Source organism: Nelusetta ayraudi, unplaced genomic scaffold (genome assembly GCF_046127955.1).
Source record: "Nelusetta ayraudi isolate G7.1 ecotype Tasmania unplaced genomic scaffold, CSIRO-AGI_Nayr_v1 ptg000011l, whole genome shotgun sequence".
Lineage (NCBI taxonomy): Eukaryota > Metazoa > Chordata > Actinopteri > Tetraodontiformes > Monacanthidae > Nelusetta > Nelusetta ayraudi.
Window position 1 is genome coordinate 7,725,742 of NW_027466061.1, and position 19,399 is coordinate 7,745,140.

The 19,399-nt window shown below is 46.5% G+C and overlaps 1 protein-coding gene across 4 annotated transcripts in view; it reads right to left on the reverse strand.

Moving 5' to 3' along the window:
* LOC142884630 (glutamate receptor 3-like) overlaps positions 1–19,399 on the reverse strand; it is a 68,891-nt gene that overhangs the window by 43,803 nt on the left and 5,689 nt on the right. For all 4 annotated transcript variants that reach the window (XR_012926188.1, XM_076020407.1, XM_076020408.1 and 1 more), the window contains exon 3: positions 10,168–10,407. Coding sequence is in view for 3 of the 4 variants with exons in the window: in XM_076020407.1 (XP_075876522.1) it covers positions 10,168–10,407 (240 nt within the window). In the remaining variant the exon portion in view is untranslated. The remainder of the gene's footprint in view (positions 1–10,167; positions 10,408–19,399) is intronic.

Below are 19,399 nucleotides of genomic sequence, written 5' to 3' on the forward strand. Positions count from 1 at the left end.
CATTTCCCACCTGGCAAAGCTGAGCCTAAAACACATTGTCACACAAAACAGAAATTGTTAGCAACCAACCTGCTATCAGTGTAACCTGACTGCACAGCAAACTGAACATAGTTGTTCTTCAATCACTTATAAATGCATATTTATATCTTTATTGTGTCTACAATTGTGTAGCAAGTGTTTTGTCAGCTCACTCGGTCAGCTTTCTTTGTCTTACTCTAAGTTCCACCTGCTGCTGTGCACCACTGTAGTCTCCCTATTTCCTGTCACATTTTTTTGTTTAAGTGAGTAGCTAACAACCAATCCACAGACAAGCACTTAGACCTTTTAAACAAGCTCATATTCCTCCAAAGAGTTCGTGAGCACCAGTAAGGCAAACAGAAAGGCAGAGTTCGTTTTTGGGCTTAGAAAATAATAAACGAAAAACGACATGCTTTTCTATAAATATATAATAGGTGGGTGTTGTACAAAAAGGCAACATCTCAACATAAATGCGGTGCATCCTTAAATATAGCACAAAGTCACATCTCACACCTTGCAAGGCCACCTTATTCTTGGCCCATCAACATGTGGACAGGAAAGCAGTGTGAAGCATTAAAACAGAGGGTAAATATGGGGTTTGGTAGAAAAATACCGATGTTTGGTGGCTCGCCAGGAGTCGGAAGGTAAAAATTGTGGGAAAACTGCTCTAAAACAAGTTCGTAAAGAGCTTTGAATTACTGCAACTTCAGATTGTGCTGCAGCCTTCTCTGCGCCGGTAGCCATCGAGACAGCTTGGCCTTTCATCCACTAACAACCCAGAACTGTTTCTGTGGCTGCTTCTCAAAGCCAAAGAACAAATGACAACTTTCCTCCTGAAGAGAGAAGAGCAGGAGCGGACCAGCTCTTCAGCCTGCTGACCAAGCTCCTGGAGCTCTTATATCACGCAAAAGTTGCACTGAATGTATCAGGATACAATCTGGAGGGAGAAAACAAAAACAATAGAAATCCACCAACGGCAACACAACTTTGCAAAAGCGGTTTACGCTCAGCACAGCATGCGAACCTGGCAATGATAAAAATTAACAACACAAAACACCACTCACTCAACACTTCCTTCAGGTTTGTCGCAGTAAACAAAAGTGAAACGAAGACCGCGAGCGTTGGTGCGGAGCACAAAGCAGGAGCGCAGCTCCACGTGGGATTCCACGGAATAAGTTAGCTTAGATGCCCACACAGCACCGCCCGGGAGACGAGTACACACTCCTCTCATTTGTCGCTCTCATTGTTTGTTTTTGCAGCTAGCACTGTGCTGGCTTTTTATGGAGTTTATCACTGTTTGGCTGCTGCTTTTATCTGCGAGAAGAATAAAAACGCAACCAGCTCACAAAAAAAAAACACACGGTGGACTGAATTTTCCCTTAATGCCACCATTATTTCTTTGACAGCAACTTATTTTGGCTGCGCTATCTGTTTGCTCAGGCCTTTTTCTCTTCTTTTCTTTTCTTTTGAAATCCCAGAGGGAAAATATTGATCAGACGCGCATTTGTTTTCTCCGTGTCAGGCAGCGCTGGGAGGGAGGACGAGGCTGCTGGCACCTGGCCGGCCTTGTTTTTCTCCGCTCCTCGTCCGTCTCGAGCAGCGGTTCACTCGAGGTGCCGAGCGTGTTGCTGCGCTGTCTCAACTGTGACTCAGTCGTCCCTCCCCAACCTCCACAGCCCACTCCCCACCTCCCCCACCCAACCCTCTCTGGAGAAGGTGACCTCTTTTAAATTCTCTCGCAGGCATCTGAACCACGGCGTCGTCGCGGGACGCCCAAAGCCGTGTGCGACGACACCAAAGGGAGCGCAGACGAAGGAGCCACTTCAGAGAGATCTCTTTTGAACAAAGAAGGAATCTCAGCGCACGTATGTGCCTCCACAGCGTAGTGCTTTCAGCGCCGAGCAGAGCCCGTGAAATAACCAGGATCAAAACAGCGCCATGGCAGTAAAGGGACACTTTGGAGCACAATTAGCCAGACAACGCCCACTCACAACAGCGTCCAAAGCAGATAACAGCCCCCTCCTTCCCCCGATCCCCCCTCCCTCATCTGCTGGGCTGCAGAGAGCCCCTCCCCCCCACAGCTCACTCCTGCCTGCCAAAATTCCTGATTAGCGCTAATCGAAGCCATCATTTCTCGTTTAATAACAGCGGCAAAGTTGCTAACACTGAGACTTGTTTGAAAAAAAAAAAACATGAAGTAATTTATTGCACCCCCGACCCCCTTGGCAAGATAAATGACCTTGTTAAAAAAAAATGTGCGTGAAATGTGCAACAATGTTGTGATGGATAAATGAAGCAGAGCTGTTGGTTTTCGGCAGGTTTCTTTAAAAAAAAAAAAAAGAGCAATGGCCTGCATCCTGAAACGATGAATAAAAAAACTGGTTTTGTCTTGGGCAAACTGGGAAGCACACGCCACATCAGTCCCCTTCATAATGCAGGATGAGCGACATTGTAACAGCCCTGTGTTATGACAGCAAGAGCCTGAAATAGACGTTTGAGCCACGCAGAGATGAGAGCAGCGCAGTGCGTGTGTGTGTGTGTGAGATGTGGGTGGGGGGGTACTCTATTAGTCACCTGGTTTATTATTCGGTCATGTAAAGTGGTAAGGTTAGAGGGGATTAGAGATGACAAGCTGGATCTTACAGTGGGGGAAGAAGGGGGAGGGGCTGGGTTAACACATTCATGAAGCAAAGGCGGGGGGGTGAGAAAAAAAATTCTGACAGCACGTCTGACCGTGCTTGGCCCCTCTGTGCCATTTGCTGTTTTATGACGCAAGAGATGCACAAAGGCTTTGCTGACTCCTCTGTTCGCTCCCTCGCTGCTCCGCCTCCCTCATACGGCTTCATTTTCCTCCTCATTCACTGGTAGATTTGGCTGCTTCTTTATCTGCAAGCAGCTGAGAGCATGATGCTGAGCTGATGGGAGAGGGTTTTTTTTCTTTTTTTTGTACTTTGGCCAGAATAATCCCTGAGGCCTTTGAGCAGTCAGTCAGAGTGGACAGACACTGAGAGTGGGAGCAGGACGGGCCGAGTGGTCCACAGCAGCCGGGCCGTTTTGGGAGTGAAATCACCGTCAGACTCATGTCTCCATTTTTCTTTGTGCTGGTATGACGGATGGAAGGACATGTTGACTATTGATTATACATGTGCTGCGAAAAGATATGACAGAAATGACTGATAAAGCAGGGATGTCTCAGGTGTCACTATTTGAAAGCCCCTCACAAACACACTGTGACTGTCATCATTGCTCATTTTCAGATTTTCGGCCTCGCGTGATTGATTATCAAACATGTAGCTTTTCAAAACCAACTAACCAGACGCCAATCTTTAGCTTCCAGGTTAAATTTGATGCCTTTTGGACTGGACAGATGTTTCATATGTGCTTTCTACTACAGGCTTTCACAAGTTACAAGTTCCTCAAAGTAAAGGATTTTAATATTTCATTGTATTTGCTGTTAACTCGGCTGTGGTAGCTGTAGCTCTTCTACGAGTCCACACACAAGAAAACGTTTGCTCCTAATCCTATAATCCAAAAGACTTGATTCAATCAATTGCGATCTGTCAGAATTGATAAGAATACGCAAGGCAAATAGCAACAAACACAGAACAACTATTTAAACACTGGACAGAGCACTGGGTAGTTTGACCACACAGTTTTCTAAAGCAGTTATTTGTTTGTTTTAAGACTTTTACAGAGGACAAGCCGCAGTCCCTGGAGCTGCTACACGCTGGAGAAGCAGCACCGTCCTGCTCTCTGTTGCCGTCCCACTGATATGGTGGTGTGTGAAAAACTGTCTGACACCAGGCTGGACGGCTCGCCCCGGATCTTTAGCTGCGTTGACATCTGGCAGGCTTCTGAGGCAACAGTGACTCACGTCATTATCAAAGTCATTGACCCGTCTGCTCGCCGACTCTCCCCGTCCTCCCAGCCAGTACCTGCCTGTGTGATGCTCCTCCACTCATTAAATCAGGCCACTCCTTTGACTTTGCATTGGACTGCACGCATGCTATAGAGCAGTGTTAATGTGGAGCGTAATGTGAGAATAACTGGGGGAGCTTTTAATAATAAGCTCTGAGATGCAGCTGAGAGTGGCAGCTGTGTGAACTGTCCGTGGTCCTGAAGTCTTCACGTGGGCCGCGAGGCCCGTGAACGCAAACGTCAAGAAGCATGAGACTTGGCCTTAAAATGATCCTAACACACACTCCTGTCGTCATTTAGCCCCTTTCCTTTCCTCCCCACACACACACACACACACACACACACACACACGCACACAGGGACAGTTACACTACAGACGCTGGGAGTACACACTATCTGTAATGAGGCCAAGCATCGCAGCTCCCTCTTTCAAGCACAGAACAAAGATTTACAAAGTGATGCAACTGTTTAAAGTTATGTAATGCCTTTCCGAAGGGTTGCTGTAGCTACAGTAGAGTGTGTTACGCTCTCTGCAACGCATGCAAGCCTACTGGCCAAATCTGTACCAAGGGGTCTTTGGCGTTAGAAAGCAAGGATGTCCTTTAACGAGACACTGCAAGGAAACGAGCGCAGGCTTCTCAAATTAAAAAAATCCTGGAGAGTAAAAGTGCAGGAAATGTTTGCTGCTCTGCATTAATTATTCACAAGGCACGTCTTGATATAATACAACTCAATGTTTAAGCGCGGACCGAAAAGCCTGCAGCTTAAAGTTCTTTGATGTTTTTTGTTTTTTGTTTCCAAAGCTGCACCACCTCTGCGTGCTCGGTGCACGGTTGAGTTGGCACCGTTTGGGGGAGATCTGGCGGGGCGAGAGAGCACTGTGGAACGAGGGCAGTTCAGTTCACACTGAAAGAGTCAGAGATAGCAAGTAACTCAGCTGTATCGTCTCACTGGATGCAAATGCGGCCTCTGAGGTTTGTTTTTCTTCCCTGTCACTGCACAGCATAACCCATATACACGGTGAGTCTAGCACACACACACACACACACACACACACACACTGGCGCTCCAAACACACTCCGAGCCCGTCCCAAAAAGTGAAATAAATGTGAGCCTTGTTGATGGTTTACATTTATTTAGCTCTAAATCAGTGAGGATTCTTTAAGACCCCTTATAAAATCTTAAATTAGACACTGACCTAAAAAGATTTTCATTACACACAGAGTTCATTACAACTATATTGAACTGCTGTTTTCGACCCCGTCAAAAAAAACAAAAAAAAAAACGCTTATCTTCCTCCAAAAATCAAATTCTTTTGTACCTTCCACATTTGGAAGAGAAATTATGTTTTGCTTGAAGGTGTTTAACCTTTAAGTTGTCACCAGGTGGGGATCAAGCAAAGTAGGGTACTAAAGAGACATACAGAGTGAGATAGGATGTTTGGGTGTGAGGTCTTGTGATATTAGGCTGCTTCAATAAATTGTTGGGATGAATTTAACACGCATGGTTGCCTCACTAGGAGAGGTGCAGGGCAGGAACATCTTACACCAGTTCCTCCCAGCAGGCTTGAAGTGATGCTGACGTACAGTACAAGTCAACTAATACAGTATTGCTTCTATATTATAATGTGGCATGGTCTTATTTATTATGTTGTTAAAGTTAAAGTTGTAATAATCATCAAAGTTCCATTTTGGCATCCACACTCAGGCTCTTCCTCCTCCCCTGCTGTGCTGGCAGGATTAGAAGTAGACACAAGATCACTGACAGCTGAAGGTCATGAGGAACCCACACCTCGCCACCGAGGTCTTTGCTCTTGGTGTATTTATCATTAGCTTTAGGCTGATGGGCCAATGCTCAGAGAATGTACCAATGCTCACAAGAGTAGAAACCCTAAGCACAAGACTGGACAGATCGATACCAACTAACCAAAACTGTTTGTCCCGAGAGATTCAGGTGTTTTTTCTGAGTCTCTTCTCTATCTTCTCTTCTCTGTCAAATATCTTGGTTAGTCATGCTCCAGCACTAAAACCCTATTTACTGGGGCATGGGTCCTTTCTATGTGGAGTTTGCATGTTCTCCCTGCGTCTGTGTGGGTTCTCTCCGGGTTCTCCGGCTTCTTCCCACAGCCCAAAAACTTGCATGGGAGGCAAATTCAGAACTTTAAATTGACCGTTGGTTTGAGTGTGAACGGTTGTTTGTCTTTAAATGTGGCCCTGCGATGAACTGGCAACTTGTCCAGGGTGTCACCCTGCCTTCACCCTATGACAGCTGGGAGCTCCAGCAGACCGCCCTTGCTTCCTTATGGAGGAAGGCAGGAGGAAGCGGGTATGGACGATGGATGGATGGATGGATGCATGGATGGATGGATGGACGGACGGATGGACGGACGGACGGACGGATGGATGGAAAACCCTAGTCACACTTAATTATCATTTCTCACATAATCCCCACCAGATGTCATCAAAACAAACCTTTGAGCGATTGAGCCAACTTTAATTGGAATTGGTGACGTTTTTCATTCCTGGTTCAGTGCTTTATTGTTCATCACTAACTTGCTTTTCCCTAATCACTCAACCAACATATCCAAGAAAAAAACCCCACGGAAACATCTGTCTGTCCTTTCACTCACTGCATGTGGATGGCTCTCATAATGCTGCAGACATCGTGTCATTCGCGCTTTTTTTTCTTTACACACACTTGCTTAAGTAAAAAAAGACCCAAAATATTGCCGCTCCCATTGTTCATAAAAAAAGTCTGCTCTTTGAACCGACATGGAGGTATGTTACGTGACTATCCTTTTTACTTGTGTTCTGAGCCAAGTCTTTGCACAGACAGGAAAACAGCTGTCATTAAATGGAAGAAGTTTGATTGACAAATCCATGCGTCAGTCCATAAATGAAAGCCTGGGAGGACAGCGGTGTTTACCCGCTGAGGGCTGAGGGTCACGGCTTATTGGCATGTGTCCATCGGGGAGCGAAGGTGCAGCGAGGTGTTCACAAAGCAGAACAGCTGCTTTGTGCCACACGCTTGTTCCTTTTCCCACTCTGCGTTAATGAGCCTGCCTGCCTGCCTGCCTGACTGCTGAGTGCGGCTATTTAGCAGCGTGCAATTAATCAGACGTTCCTTCGCCGAGATGAAACCAACTAGACACTCAGCAGCGGGGCGTTTTGATTGCAGGCTGAATGCAAATTCTCCGCCGGGTCCACAGTCCCCATTTGTCGGATGGGCGGGAGAAAGCGAGGGGGGAAAAGCCACAGTTGAGGCTGTTAGACTGCAGTCCTTCATTTTGATGGCGCCAAAAGTATAGTAAAGATCTCATTTACATTATGGAGAGTTCATGAGTGAAGAGAGCTTCGTTAGGAAGTCAGGATGGACGTACACTGTTAGGACTGTAGTTGGTTTTACTGTTAATTCATCTGGCAGGTGTAAAGTGGGCCAACATGATAATAAAGTTTACATGCATTCGATGACTACAACGCATATGCTGGTTAATCTGTATGTGTGTTTTAATTATGATAAATAAATAAACATTCATATATCACATGAATGTTATAGAAAAAATGTGCATTCCTTTATCATTTTTTTCAACTTGTCAACCTATTGATGATTTAATCATCAACAAAGCTTAAGAGACACTATGCCACACTGTACACGTTTGCAGACAAATTCCGCCGACTCATTTGAGTCAGCCACAATCGGCCTTTATGACCTATTTTCTTCTCTAACCATTTTGCATTAAATACGTTACATTAAATAGCGCCACCTTAGTTAAGCAGGCAGTCATTATGTGGCCACCTTGCAGCAACTTTGGTGAATATAAAATCAAATCTGCTGCGTTCGTGCTCTCAGTGGCCAGCTGGTAATGCCCAGATGTTGCTCGCCTCGCGGGGTCTCTGCTGCCAGCGGCCATTAGTGTGGTTTAATGAGGACATTTCAGTGACTGTCCGTTCAGGATGAATAGGTGCACGTTAGGCTGCAGCAGATTAACACTTCTTCAACTGTCTGTACTTGCAAAGGACTTTTTTTAATTGCATGTATTTGACTTTTAACAATTTAATGGTCCCATATTACACCAATTTGCAGACACATTCTGTAGTTCTCTAGAACTGTACTCTTGATTGAACTCTTATTTGTCTAAATTTAGCCCAGTGTTTACAGTCTCCAACAAAAAAACGTGAGCTCCCTGTCAAAACTGGTGCTTTGTTGTATTTGTGGAGCCACGTGATGGGATGTTTAAATCACCTGCATGTTCATCCAACAAACATAATCTCTTCCAAGAAGTCACAACTCACACTTGCCCTGTTTTGTAAAAGAAAGCAGTCGTGTGGAAACTCAACTCCAAGGTTTGCTCGGCACTCATTAGGAATATGTCACTTCTGGAGGTGAATCAGTGAGAATCAAACATGAAAGAACAACTGTCCTATTTTAGGTCCGTTCAGCTTAAAGCTTAAAGCTTAAAGCTGAACACTGAAAACTGAAAGTGCGCTTGAAGTGTATGTAAATGGCGTCTTCAGGCATTTTATCCTGTTATCGCCAAAGTCATGCAGGTACAGTTTGAAGTTAGTCATCCCTCGGGCGGGTGATCCTCCTATAGTGAGTGATGAAAAGGAAGAAGGAGTTCTCCACCCCGAGATGTACAGCAGGGGATCGGATTGCTGCGTCCTAATGATTTTTTCCGATTTCAAGCCGAGTGTGAGGAGCCTTTGTTCTGATTAGAGAAACGTTCCACTCGGACGTGGCATGTGTCTGCGTCGGGGACAGCAATTACGCGTGTCTTTGTGAAACGTTTCGGCAGCACAGCGCTGCCATATTTCCTAGCAAACAGCCCCCGGCGAGTCCCCACGCGGACATAAATAGAGGCCTCTCCTCTTATAATGAAGATTGAAGTGACGTTTGGATGAGCGCTGGCTATATAGCTTCCCAGTCTTGACAAGGGAGGAGCGGGCCGGCACTGGCAGCCAAATTAGGACGGCTGACTCTCCTCTCAGCAAACACAAGCTGTGCAGCATGTGGGACTCCGTCCGAAACTACAGTGTTTACACTTTGTCAGGCCATGGGAAACGGGGGGAGAATTACAGATGGTGGGCTGTCAGCCTCCGAGCAGCAGGTGAAAGAGGCCGGCGAGGTGAAGGGGAATGGCTGTGGGGTGATGGGGGGCAAGGGGGCGGCTTTGGGAAGGGGCCGATTGTGCCAAGGACCAGGACCACGTCGTTATTTTTCCTGAGAGGAGCGGCGAGCTTCACTTTACCTGTCAGTGAGATCAATAGGGCCAAACCTGGAGAGCCTCCCGGAAGACGTGCAAGATGGCTGCGCATCACAGCTGCCAGTCTGCTTTTATTGTAAATGGCTTGAAGCACCTCTTTGCACCTCCTCAGCCCCCAGAAAAATAAAAAATAAACCTGCACTTGTGTCGGAGCAAAGCGGCCGCATAAAAAGTCGATGATTTTGAGAGCTCCACCAAATGGCTCTGCGAGACTTTGTTACGTGAGTGAGCGGCAGCTTCTCCACCCACCTGAGCTGCAGATACATAAAGTGAGGCGGGGAAAGAGAAAAAGGACTGCACTTGTCCTAGAAATGCTCCATGTCGGTTTAAAAATACTTGGAATGCGCGGCTCTGAATGGTTTGGCACATTTAGTAGCAGAGGCGGCGCCCTGGACCGGCTCGACAGCGTTCTATACATCACCTGAAGGAGGAAAATAAGAAAATCACATTTTTTTTAAAAGTACATTACTGCTGCCAGGCCTGTGGTGCGACGTGCAGGGGTTAGATTGTTGTTCAGCCTCTGCAAAAGCTACACGCCCCTCGGAGGACGACCAAGACCCAAATCTGTAAATAGTTGGCCTACATGGGGGACGGTAGGGGGGCGGGAGGGGTGAGGCCTGGAAACACACACGCAGAACTTACAGTATGTTGTGCTCCCACCTTTACATAATCCAATTAGAGCCAAAGGATAATCATAGATAATCAGAGAGCGGCGGGGATTCGGAGGCTCAGGTGGCTGGAGTCGCACCTGCCAGTGAATCATTCCCCCGGAAGCACGGAGCCACATTCAGACGCAGCAGGATCGTTGGGGGGGCCCCATTCAAGTGCAAATGATGACGGAGGGTGAGGACCAATCTATTGACTGAGCATCATGTGCAACTTACTTTATACACCTTCTCTGACAGTCAGATGTTCCCCACTGTGTGTGTGTGTGTGTGTGTGTGTGTTTCTCAGAGGGTCACTCCTACCTCTGTCGGTGTCGTACAGGTAGACAAACTTCTCCCACTTGTAATGGGCCAGCAGGCTGAGCACGGCTCCCCGCAAACTGGGCCTCATCTGGATGACGAACTGCACGTCAGCGTCGATGGGGAAGCTGGGCGTGATGAAGGAGGTGTGCAGCGCCCCGCAGAAGGAGGTCAGCGTGTTCATGGACTTCCTGTCGTAGAAGCCGAAAATGGCGTAAACTCCCCTGGAGAACTGCGAGCAGACTGGCGAGAGAGAGTGAGTGAGAGACAGAGGGAGGGAGGGAGAGAGAGAGGAGTCGGGGTCAGGCACGGTGCACAAAGTCGCCCGCTATCAGCTGCTCTGTTCGGCTGGAGCCGCGCCAGCTCGGAGCACAGAGGCGGCCATTTAAAACGCGGTTACGGTCCAGATTTTGCTCGTATATCAGGGGCAGAAAAGTGCTCAGCGCGCTCACCAGCGATCGGGGGATAAAAACGGTGAGGTGGGCTTAAGTTGGCAGCGTCTCCACGGCAGCATTAATCTTTGCAAGCACGGCGGCAGGGCCCGTTGGAGTGAGATCGTGGCCACATGGGACGGCTGCTCCCCGTGGCCACGCTCCGCTGCCCCGTGCCCTTCACTTCTCCTTGGTTCAAACGCAACTGCTCAGGTAATCAACTATAAATAATGGGCGGAATCGGAGCACCGGCCGCAGCACTTAACGGACAAATACCATGAAACATGAGCCTGGAAATGTGGGAGCACCAGGCCGCATTAAAGATTCATAATAAGCCTGAACTGCCGCTGCGGTGGCGGCGCATGACACACTTGTACTTGATATATTCGGTAAATCTATTTGCGTAGCATCTGGACGGCTGAGATTTCTGGAAACCAACTTGTCCATCTTGCCAAACTCCAACAGACAGCAGTTTCGATTGATCATAATTGAACAGAGTCCGCCAGCTTCCTTTATGGACCGAGCAAACGCTCCGGGCTGCTGAAGGAATTAGCGCGTTAGTGCAATGCTGCCATAACGGCGGACGCGTGGCATTTTCATGTTGAAAGAACAAGACGAAACGGCGCTGAAAGCTTCTCTCAGTGAACAACGCGTCTCTGCTTTACTCCTGGCTGAGCGGCTTCGGTTACGTTAAACGTCCTCGACACATGGTGGTTAGCCACGGGGCAGTGACATGTGGCTAATGTCACCCCGTGCACCAATAGGCGGCCTCAAGCTGGCTAAACTGCCACTAACAAAGCTGCTGCTCTGCTTGAATGTGATGGTTTGCCTGATTACCTTCAAAGTTTCTGCTTATTCCTTTCCAAATGTTTTCCAAACATTTGTTTGGGAAGCCGTACCAAACAGACAGAGCACATATATCACAAATGACATTTTTAAAAATGTTTTTCAAGAGGTACATTAGAAAAGAAAACACATTTGAGCAAAATAACAAAATGATGTTTGAACAAAATAAGTGCACAAATGTTATTCAAGTTTAAAAAAAACTATTAAAAAAAATGAAATCAAGCACATTTGAAGAAGAGACAGCTGGAGACCTGTTTTATTTACGTAATAAAAAAATCACACTGATGCATTTGAACAGTTGTGCACTGTAGCTGCCAAGTGCATAGTTAAAATGTGAAAGCCCTGTTTTGGTATAAATTGCTTGCGAATGAATTGAAAGTGAGAATCCCAGCTGTGATTTCTCCATTTGCAATATGAGGTTCAGTTTCTCTTTCACTTTCCTGAAGAAATCAACTCAGACTTTCATACATCATTGATATTTTGGTTCTCTCGTCGCTTTGTTTTCCTCAAAAACCTCGTCCCCACCTTTGAACTTGACTCAGCGAGCCCGTTAGAACCACTGCTGCTGCTGCTGCTGCTTCTACTGTGTTAAAAGGCTGATGTGACAACAGCTTTAAATATTCAGCAGCCACAGAAATGAAAGCTGCACCTGTTAAGCGTTACTGGTTAAACAGGATGCTGTGATCCTGAGGAGGAGAAGCAAAACAAAAAAAGAACTTTCCACTTCAGCAGCCCTTCGCACTTGAAGGGCGACTCCTCTGTAAACACCAGAATTAATCCCCCCACTTTTGCAAAACAACGGCAGACAATCTCCTATTCGCCCTTCGGATTGGGCGCTCTTCAAAGAGGCCTCTTTCAGTGGGTCACATCATCCGGCACAACGCGCGTCCTCCTCGAATTACAGACTCGCGGCGGCATCATCCGCAATGCTTAGCATTCCGCCGGTGCCAGCCAAGAAGAAGCACTAAATTAACACTTGTCAGCTCATCCAGTGTCGTCCAATTGCACGCTCAAAATGGCAGCGCTGTCTTTTGTTTGTCAAGGTTAAACAGGCGGCCTGTTCTCCAGAGGGACGAATGAAATCATGCACTTGTACTCATGAAGCAGGAAACACTTTGTCCACACTTCATTCCACTGACGCCAAGAAGCGCATTTTCTGCATTATCTCAAGTGAAAATCTGTAAATATATTTTTATATATATTTTTTTTTTCATCCTGCAGGCTCAGGATTGAAATATATATTATCTAACATGGGCAGGGGGAAAAAAAGAATCCACCTCTCTCCTTGCTTTCTGTCCACTTCTATATATTTTCCTCTGTTGCCTAACAAACACCCACATCCGTGTCTGCCGTCATCGCTATTGCTCAGCACTGCCGCTTCACCTCGTCTAAAATGCAGGAGGAGCCCTGCTGGATCCAGCGCACGTACACTTCGCCTCCAAACTCAGTGCTTTGCACCTTTGAGTGTCAAGAATTGTATATTTATTTATTTATTTATTTATTTATTTATTTATTTTCAGCTGATGTACAAATGCACCTGCAGTGTGTGTGCATTGCAGGTGAACCTTCTGGAAGGTTTGTGAGAAGTGTGGAAGAGAGGGCTGATGGATAGAGAGAGGGAGAGAGAGAGGGAGAGAGAGACAGAGAGAGACAGAGAGAGAGAAGAAATGTGCTTTGATAGAAAAATAATAAAAAATAAATAAAACTGGCGTCACACTGAGACGAGGAGCTGGACTGTGTCATCAGTGGGAGCCCTGAGGTTTGAAGAAGTGGATTCTGCGCTCGCACCAAGTGTCTTTATTCTTACGTGACGATAGCAAACAGCTTGTTTTCTTGGTTTTCTCACGGTGCCAAGATGTTTTCCACGGCTGGCCGAGCGAAGGGCCTGCAGCATCTCTGGAGGAAGGAGAAGAAGGCCGCGAGGCCTCCAGGGACAGAAATACCTGACAGGGGGGCGAGGGGAGTCACATGTTACAGAGCAAAGAGCTGCTGTCACAAACCTAAAAAAATAAAAAAGAGAAAAATCATTGGGTGGATCCTCGGCAGCGTGAGAGACGGAGGAAAGAAGCCTCTCTGGCCAGCGGAGGGTTAACCCATCCGCAGTGACGCCTGCTTCTGCGAGGGCAACTTGACTTTAATGACTAATAAAAAGAAAAAGCCTTTGAGTGAATTCAAAGTCAGCACAGTAAACATCCCACTATAGACGCACTATACTGCCAACATGTGGGCTTATGTAACCTCTGCATCACTGTGGGATGAGCCGTGAAGCAGGAGTCGAGGTGACGCTCAATACCATTTTTATTGTTATTTTATTTTATTTTCAACATTTGGACAGAGAAAAGGCGTTGTGTTATTAGATAACATTTGAGTGCTGTTAACCTTGTAAATGAGAGGCGCCACAGACGTCTCTGCACGTTCACTTCAGCCACAGCCCCTCAGATCAGAACCCCCTATCCACTCCCCCACCTGCCACCTCCACACTGGACGCTAAATCTTTAAATGTGCTGAACGTCGGACACTCAGCAAAATCACTGCCGCCTGGTAGAAGCGAGCTTGGCCACTTACACCGTCTCATCTTTTTTGCATGACGACTTACAGCCGTGATCCGTCTCTTGTTGTTCCTGGGTGACGGGTTTCATTTGCACCTCTGCAGTTTTCTTTTTTCCCCCGCGACGGCTGCTCGAACGTGTGTCAGCTGGACGGGTGCGTACGGAGACGTTGCGCTGGGAATAGCTTAGAACCAGATTTTTAGTTTCGCACCTGAGCAGGGACACGTTCTAGTTGTGTTGTGTTGCGTTGCGTTGTTGACGGCAGCAGGCTCATTTGAATTTTCACTGGGAATGACCCCGCTGCTTTCATCCAGCCAAGGACGATCTCAAGAGCAGACGCTGGAGTAACTGGCACTTATTTATTCATGGTCAGTGGGATCTAAGTGACAGCCGTCACATTTCCAATGAATACCATGTGGGTGTCGCTAACTCATAACACGTCACCAAGCTCAATCATTGGAAAACGGAAATTGAATTCCGGTCAATCTCCCACCAATACTTGGATCTTTTTCTGAGTCATAGAATGGCTCACATTAATGTATCTGCAACGTGGAAACTATGGCAGGGGAAAAAAATAACAGAGTATCCAAAATGTTGCAATGCACTCTTGATGGCTCCTAAAGTCATGTGGCGACTGCTTTTAATGGGCTGACAGGCTGGAGCAGTTGCAGCAGAAAACGGCGCGAAAAGTGACTGAGGCAAAGTCGGCGCAATTTGAACGATTCCTTCTGTTGTGACATTTAAGCGTTCCGCGTCTGTATTCGCATTACGGCCCGCATTGTTGTGCAATTCTTCTCCAGTTGACCAACCCCCGGGAAAGCAGAGGGCACATCAGGACCGAAGCCTGAGTAGGTGTTTCTCCTCAGGCGCTGTGGTTGCGTGTTGGCTGGGATCCCCCGCTTCTTTACAGCTTTGTTAAATCTTGCATTCACTTCCAGCAGGATCCCCTGGGCGTATTGTCATTAAATGGTTAAAAAGAAAAAAAGGCAAGGCAACATTGGTTTGGATTAGCCCTAATCTGAGAAACACAACTGGATTCAGCCCACAAACTGAAACAACATGGTGGAAGGAAATCTACAGCAGCGAAGGCAGCAGTACGGAGACGCAGCCGGAGGCGACCAGAGTCTCATAACCGAGAACGCACTTTAATATTTCACTGCGGCGCAGGCAAAGTCTCTGCTAACACTACACCTACACACACTTTGCATATACTGCACAAACATCACCCAAGGACTACTTTTATAAGAGGCTGAGGAGAAGAACGCACTCACTTTAAAAAGGTCACAAGGCTGCAGAAGACTCAGGAATCAGACAACAAAGCGCGCTGTGTATCCCTCCGTGTATAAAGCCAAGTGAACTAACTAAATGCAATATAAAACGCCATGGTCGATGAAATGGATTTAACTGGTGACTAAAAATAGATAAATGCAAAGATCTCAAATAATGAAAAAAGAGTTCTGAGTAGGTGTCTCTACCATGTCACTGAGTGAACCCCCCAGAAATGGGAAAAATCCACCATGGACTTCTTTTGCAGCCTCAGCTTTTCAGAAAGTGTGTGTTAATATATTTAGTCTTAGAAATGAAGTGGTTACCTTGTCAGAAAGGCCATTGATATGTCAGTGATTCAATACCCCCCACCCCAACCCTAGCCAGGTCTTCGTTCTTTACCACGGTGCAAAACGTCCAACAAACTATCAGTTGCAGGTGGCTGTAAACAGAGGGCTAAATCTGCTTTTCCTTTTTTGAATTAATCTTGAAAGTCTCTCTAGTGGAGACCAAGAGGAAAAAACATATGAAAATGGGTATAATACAGTACGTAAAAATATGTATGACTCTAAAATAACACCCCCGCCCCCACCCGCTGCAAAATTCTCCATCACAGTCGGCAACTCAGACCTTCCCAACCCATGAAAGCAGCTTCTGTAAATAATTCACTGGCCTGGTGGCTCCTGTGCTTTCTTGCCCGCTCCCTCCGATGCCGCTCGCAGCTCGCTGCCCTTCCTATCTCAGGTGCGACCCCCCACCCCCAACCCCGTATTTTCAGTAGAGAAGAAGGAGAAGAGGAGCTACTGCAGAAGCCGCCTCGCAGTTAAAGAATGCCGCGTGAAGAAACTGCGTCAAAGTGCCGCAGCGTGGCTGCAGCTTGTCACTAGTGATCACCGTCGCGCCGACATGCAGGCACATTCTGATGCACCAGATGAAAGACTAACTGTGCGTCTCCAGTGGGCTGCCCCTCAACCCATCCGCCGCTGTGCCGCCATCTTACAGCGTCGGGAGGCGGCGTTGGCCCCGAGAACGGCGCCACGCGAGATCATCGTGGCCGTGGGCTTCTTTAGCCGGCAAACACTTTGCACTTGTCAGTTAATTTTAAAGCCTTTGTTTCAGCCAGAGACATTCATTTGACATCGCCGCACCCGCTGATGCCCCGGCGTTGCTTCATGGTCCGTGTTGTTGTTTTGTTTTTTTTGTTTTGTATGTTTTTTCACGCGCCTCTCGGCTGCCCGCCCTCAGCCTCAAACTCAAAAGGGAGGAGGCTGGGCGTGAGCTTCGGTTAGAAGGCGGCCATGTCTGCCAGTGCAACAACTATCCATCCATCCATTTTCAATACCCCGCTTCCTCCTGCACTCTGAGTTGTTGGGGTCTGCTGGAGCCTATCTGTGCTGTCATAGGACCAAGGCAGGGTGACACCCAGGACAAGTCGCCAGTTCATCGCAGGGCCACATAGACAGATGACAAACCAAGTTCCCAATTCACAAGCATGTTTTTGGACTGTGGACCCTGGAGAGAACCCAGGCACACACAGGGAGACAGGTCCCAGGCCCGGAACCCAACCCGCAGTCTTCTTGCTGTGAGACGACGGCACTAACCACTCTGTCGCTGGTGAAACGATGACTTTGTTGAAAAAAGCAAGATTGAAAAGGCATTCTGAGAGTGTTTCCGTTTTCATTGCGCTTCCCTGTGAGAACGGCGTAACAAATCTGAGGGTGAGAGCTCGTCGACTTGGGGCAGGTCATCCAATCTGACAGGACTACAGCTGCAGTAGCAGTAACGCAGTTATTTTTATCGGTTCATTGCGATTTAAAATACAAAAGACAGACTATTGGTTAAGCGCCTCTATCTGTTCAAGGACTCCCACACCGAGAGGTCCAATTTCTAAGCTTTCAAATGAAACGCGCACAGATATATAGGAGCGAGTGCAACCGACGTGTTTATCATGCCGGCCGAGTATCGACTAGTGAATCCAGGCACGCAGCAGAGCGCAGACTCCTCCTCCCAGCGACCTCGCTGACACCGGCGCTTGCATCTAAAAATCATGCGCCTTCAGTTTCTGTGGGGGAAAATGTTGCCCGTGCTTCGGCCGAAGTGCGCGGATTAAGACAGAAGCCCTCGTGCACAAGGCGCTCCCTCAGGCCAAACACTTTGACAACCTTGTCTGTTGTGCTCATGCATCATTCATGACTTGTCGGTTTAAATGACTTCTCAGAGCCGTGACGGTTGCAGAGATGTTATGTTTTTGTTTGCTTACGTTCCCACATGTTTGCTTTTGCTACCGTAAGTAGAGCAAAGATGACGCCGAGCGGTGCCCTCTTAACATTAATCTTTGATTAGCATCCGATGTTTCACCATCCAAAATTGTAGCATTTGTTGAAATGTTCTATTTTCTTGCAGCTTCTGAAATTAATGTTTTGTTATGTTTTGTTTTTTTGTTTGGGTTTTTTTTTTTAACAGAAATTGGAGAAGTTACATGTTTTGTAAAGTGCTTATCGCCTTTCTTCTTGCTGAGAATTAGAAAAGACGGTTGGCACAACAGTGTCAAGTGTTTACCAAGAGCCAGCCGACTGCTAGCCCTGCTGATGACAGATGACAGAGAAACAATAAGAACCAGGGGATTACCGTGAAAACAGCACGAGGTCTGGAAAAAACATAAGCTAACTTTAGCCTTGCGTTTCTTGTTGGAACTCTAATGTTTGCAAGGTCGAATAAATGAAGAGCCAAGTGGAATAATCCCAACTTCTCCAAAAGGACTCAGTGCTCAATGGTATGACCTTTGATGCAAAAGTTGAGTGGAGACTGGAGTAGATCATCCCTAATCCTGTTTACGTTCAGTTTTTAAGGCTTAGATCGCCTCACCTCACAGTGCTCTGGTGACCTTTGTTGTTATTTGTATATGCAGCATGGTGTGCCAAACACTTGTATGTTTATATGTTTTTCTTGGCAACGCTCTTAAAACACATCAAATCACTTGGCCCTTTGAACATGAATGATCATTAGAAGTGATCAATATGACATTTTCCTTTTTGAATTTTGCAAATATTGCATATCGAAATGGGCCTTCGAACTGCAAGAGTGTCCCGAAAAGCAACAGTACCCTTAAAGAATTAACACACCACTAGCTGCTTTAACATTATTATTGCTTTTCTAATACTTCTACCTGCATAAACCTATTGTTTCTGTCCCAATCATTTCTGCGTCTTCAATATTATTTTGTCTCCCTGCCAACAAAAGTCTTGAAACATGACAAGAAGTTGTAGTCCAGAATTCCTTGCAGCAGTTTTTTGTACCTTTTCAATAACAGTAAGAATTAGTCATTCATTATATAGAGTTACAGGGAAGGTAAAATATTTTTCCCAGAAAGAATTGTTTAGGAGACAGTGCTTCATAATCCCACAGCTACACTGCTGATACCTTGGCTGCAACATGTACACACACTTATTTGACACTACGGCACTAGAGAACAAAATGCAGTACACACATTCTAATATAAAAGGCAGATTTTTTTTCAGTGCTGGAGCTGATTTTCTCCTTCACAGCACACTCTTCTTGCTTGAACTTTGGTTAGCTGCGTATAACGGCATTTCATATCGCACGAGGTGCAGTACGGAGCTGGATGCTGTTCATGAGTTGCTGCAGTGAGCCTTGTCTTAATGATGCAGTAGAAGTATAGGAAGAAGAAGAGAGGCAGAGGAGGAAGAGGAGGAGGAGGAGAACTGGCTATATAAACAGGTCCATGCAGCTTTAGCAGGGATGGTCTGTGCCTACACAGTGAAGTGCTCTAACATTAGCCTCTGTCTGAGCGCTATCACACTGGTTGAGTCATAGCAGAGGGAGGATAGGTAACTATAAACACTGTAATAAGAAGCAAACTGTCCTTGTTTGGACGTCGGTTCAGATCACTGATGTAATCAAAGGTTTTCTCTGGGCACATTCTCAAGCCGTTTCTACTTTCTTTTCCTTCGTTTGTTTGCAAATAATATTTGCACAACTGAACAGAAGTTAAAAAACACAATGTTGGGGTACACAGTTAACATCTTATCAGGTTAGAATATTCTTAGAAGATGACAGTCTTTTTCAATTTACAGTCAGCGTACCAATACCGTGATACGGACACACCACACTAACCGGGCCAAG